General features: G+C 58.1%; 1 protein-coding gene across 1 annotated transcript in view; it reads left to right on the top strand.

The window, feature by feature from the left end:
- The first annotated feature begins 192 nt into the window (after positions 1-192).
- The window catches only part of LOC105504292 (cystatin-C-like), an 8,378-nt gene continuing 5,619 nt past the window's right edge, over positions 193-2,951 (top strand). Inside the window, exons 1-2 of the mRNA XM_011931682.1 lie at positions 193-573; positions 2,763-2,876. Coding sequence (XP_011787072.1) covers positions 331-573; positions 2,763-2,876 — 357 coding nt within the window. The 5' untranslated portion in view covers positions 193-330. The remainder of the gene's footprint in view (positions 574-2,762; positions 2,877-2,951) is intronic.

The raw sequence follows: 2,951 nt of genomic DNA, 5'->3' as shown, positions 1-2,951 counted from the left end.
GGGGATGGATGGGGAGGGAAGGGGATCCATGGGGAGGGCCAGGGAGGCCGGGATGGCAGGGGAGGCAGGGAGGGGAGGAGATTGATAGGGAGGGACCGGGAGGCGGGGAGAGGTAGGAGAGGCGGGAAGGGAGAGGGGAAGCGGGAGGGACTAGGCGTTCCAGAAAAGGAAGCGCAGGGCGCGAAGGGCGGGGAAGGCCAGAAGGGATAAAAGCGCAGCCGGTGGCCCCGCGGCGCTCACGGCCTCAGGATCGCACCGGGTCCTCAGTAGGTCAAGCCTCTCGCCTGCGGCCCCACTCCCCGTGTCCCGCGTCCCGCGTCCTAGCCGATAATGGCAGGGCCTCTGCGCGCCCCGCTGCTCCTGCTGGCCATCCTGGCCGTTGCTCTGGCAGTGAACCCCGCGGCCGAAGCGAGTCCCGGGAAGCCGCCGCGCCTCGTGGGCGGCCCCATGGACGCCAGCGTGGAGGAGGAGGGTGTGCGGCGTGCCCTGGACTTTGCCGTCAGCGAGTACAACAAAGCCAGCAACTACAAGTACCACAGCTGCGCGCTGCAGGTGGTGCGCGCCCGCAAGCAGGTGCGTGCCGCCCCCGCAGGATCCCGAGCCCTGGCCCCGCCGCCCCAGCCCGCCCCGCGCCGCTCCCGGACCCCTCGCTGCTCCTTCTCCCCGGCACCTGGGCTTCTCACCCAGACCCTGTTCCTGGTCTTCGCTGTCACCCTGGAGCCCTCGGCGGGCGTGTCCGGGAATGCCCTGAGATCTGCTTCCAGGCGCCAGCTCGAGCGGCGCTGCAGCGCGGGAGCAGGCACAGGACGTCCCACCCAACTCTGTCCAGGCCTCCTGGGACGCGGGGCTCAGGTGCGCTGCTGAATACGCAGGAGAAGGAAAAAACAGAGCCCCTCATCTGGCTGCCTCCTTGTTCTTCCGCCAAATAATTTTTAAACACTTTAGTTTAACTTTTTATTCTCACATAATTTCTGACTTACAGAGCAGCTGCAAAAATAGTACAGGGCATCCCTGTAGATCTTTCACCCAGATCCCTCAGATGTTAGCACGGATGTTAACATTGTGCCGTTTGTTCCCCCCAGCTCACTTTCCGAATGTGAATATGGGTGTGTGTATATGTCCTGTATATGCATTTTTTTTTGCCTGAATCTTTTGAGAGTAAACACTTCAGTGTGTTTTTCCTTAAAACAAGGGCAGTATCTCACATAACCACGATTCCATTTTGAAAATCAGCACTGACACATTCATGCCCTAATGCTCAGACTCATTTAACTTTCCCTGACTGCTGAGGGGCTTCATGCCCTAGGACGCTCCCGGGCCATGAGAACCTGAGTTCAGCCCTGTCCTGTCCCCTCTGCCTCTTTTCACCTGCAGCAGCCACTGGGTCTGTACCATGACAGTGCCATTTCCCAGGATCCAGCAGGTGTGGGTGGAGACTGTGCTGACTCTGGGTGGGCTTGGTGCTGGTCAGGATGAGATCCAGGCCATGGGGCTCATCCTCCTCCCAGAGTCCTCTCCACAGGGGCCACACCTGGGCCTGGCTCCTTGTCCTGCAGAGCCCTGCTTCCCTTCCCAAGTCACACCCCTGGGCACAGCCCCCTAGGACTGGGGGCCTTCACCCTCAGGCGGGCTGACCACCCCCTACAGCCCAGGGCAGCTGAGTTCCTGCTGGGGTGGAGCATGCCTGACCCTGGTTCTACCAGCTGAAGCAGAGTTAGACCTCAGCCAGATGAGGACAGCAGTCACCCAGCAGAGCGGAGTAGGGGGTCGGATCAGGAGGGAGCTTCAGTAGGGCTACCAGGTCCAGCTTGACCTGCATCCCATGGCAGAGCAACAAACAGTGACACAGACTTTAGAGCTCCTCCACTTTTCTCTTGGAAATTCAGAGGAGTCCAGACCAGCCCCGTTTCTCCTCCTGCAGCCGTCAGCTGGGGCCCTCTCCCTGCACAGGAGGAGCACTCCCTGGTGTAGGGTCCCCGCTGGCCTGCACCTCTCTCTCACTGGGAGTGAAGCACGGGGCATTGTAGATCATTGGACCCTGGAACTTATTTTACAGAGCAGCAGACTGACACCGGAGGGATCACAGGACTTGCATGTGGTTCTACAGGACTTGTGTGTGGCTGCACAGGGCAAGGTCTAGCACCCTGGTCCCAGGGTCCCTCATCCCATGCTTCTCCACAGTTCTCACCAGTCATGTCTGGAGGTGGCACTGTACAGGGAAAGCATCCAGTTCTCTTCTGAAGTTGCAACCGTAAGACTCACTTTAGAAATACTGCCTCCAAAATCACACCTGGAATGGAGGCATGTGGGAAGCAGTTTATTGGCCTAAAACATCAATGTATGTGAGCATCTCATCTCCTATTGATAAATGAGGGAAAATACCTCTGGGTTAAATGAGAGGAATGAGATGCTCTGTGGACCGAATGCCAGGAACTGGAAGTTTGCCGAAATTTCATCACATGAGAGCCTTCCTAGAAGAGATCCAGTGTCCCTGCCCCCTGGGTCATAGGTAGCAGAATTCAGTTAATCCTTGGCATTGGCCTAGAGAAAACAAGTTACCAGGGAGGCCTGGGGCATGGTATCCCTGCCAGCTGACAGGAGGGAGGTGGCTTGTGTGCCTTGCAAGTGACAGTGTGGGTAGCTGGTGAAGGTAGGCTTGAAGCCCCAGGCAAGCCCAGTGACCCAGTCACAGTGAAGTGCCTGTGTGTGTAAGAAACTGACAGAGTGTGCCGTCCCTGCCTCCTGCTCTTTCACATGTGTAGATCGTAGCTGGGGTGAACTACTTCTTGGACGTGGAGTTGGGCCAAACCACATGTACCAAGACCCAGCCCAACTTGGACAACTGCCCCTTCCATGACCAGCCACATCTGAAGAGGGTATGTGCCTCATGTGGGTCCAGGGCCAGTCATACACTGCAGAAGGGTGTGTGTGTGTGTGTGTGTGTGTGTGTG

Source organism: Colobus angolensis, unplaced genomic scaffold (assembly GCF_000951035.1).
Source record: "Colobus angolensis palliatus isolate OR3802 unplaced genomic scaffold, Cang.pa_1.0 Scaffold900, whole genome shotgun sequence".
Lineage (NCBI taxonomy): Eukaryota > Metazoa > Chordata > Mammalia > Primates > Cercopithecidae > Colobus > Colobus angolensis.
Note: the sequence above shows the minus strand (reverse complement) of the source record. Positions and strands in the feature narration are given on the sequence as shown.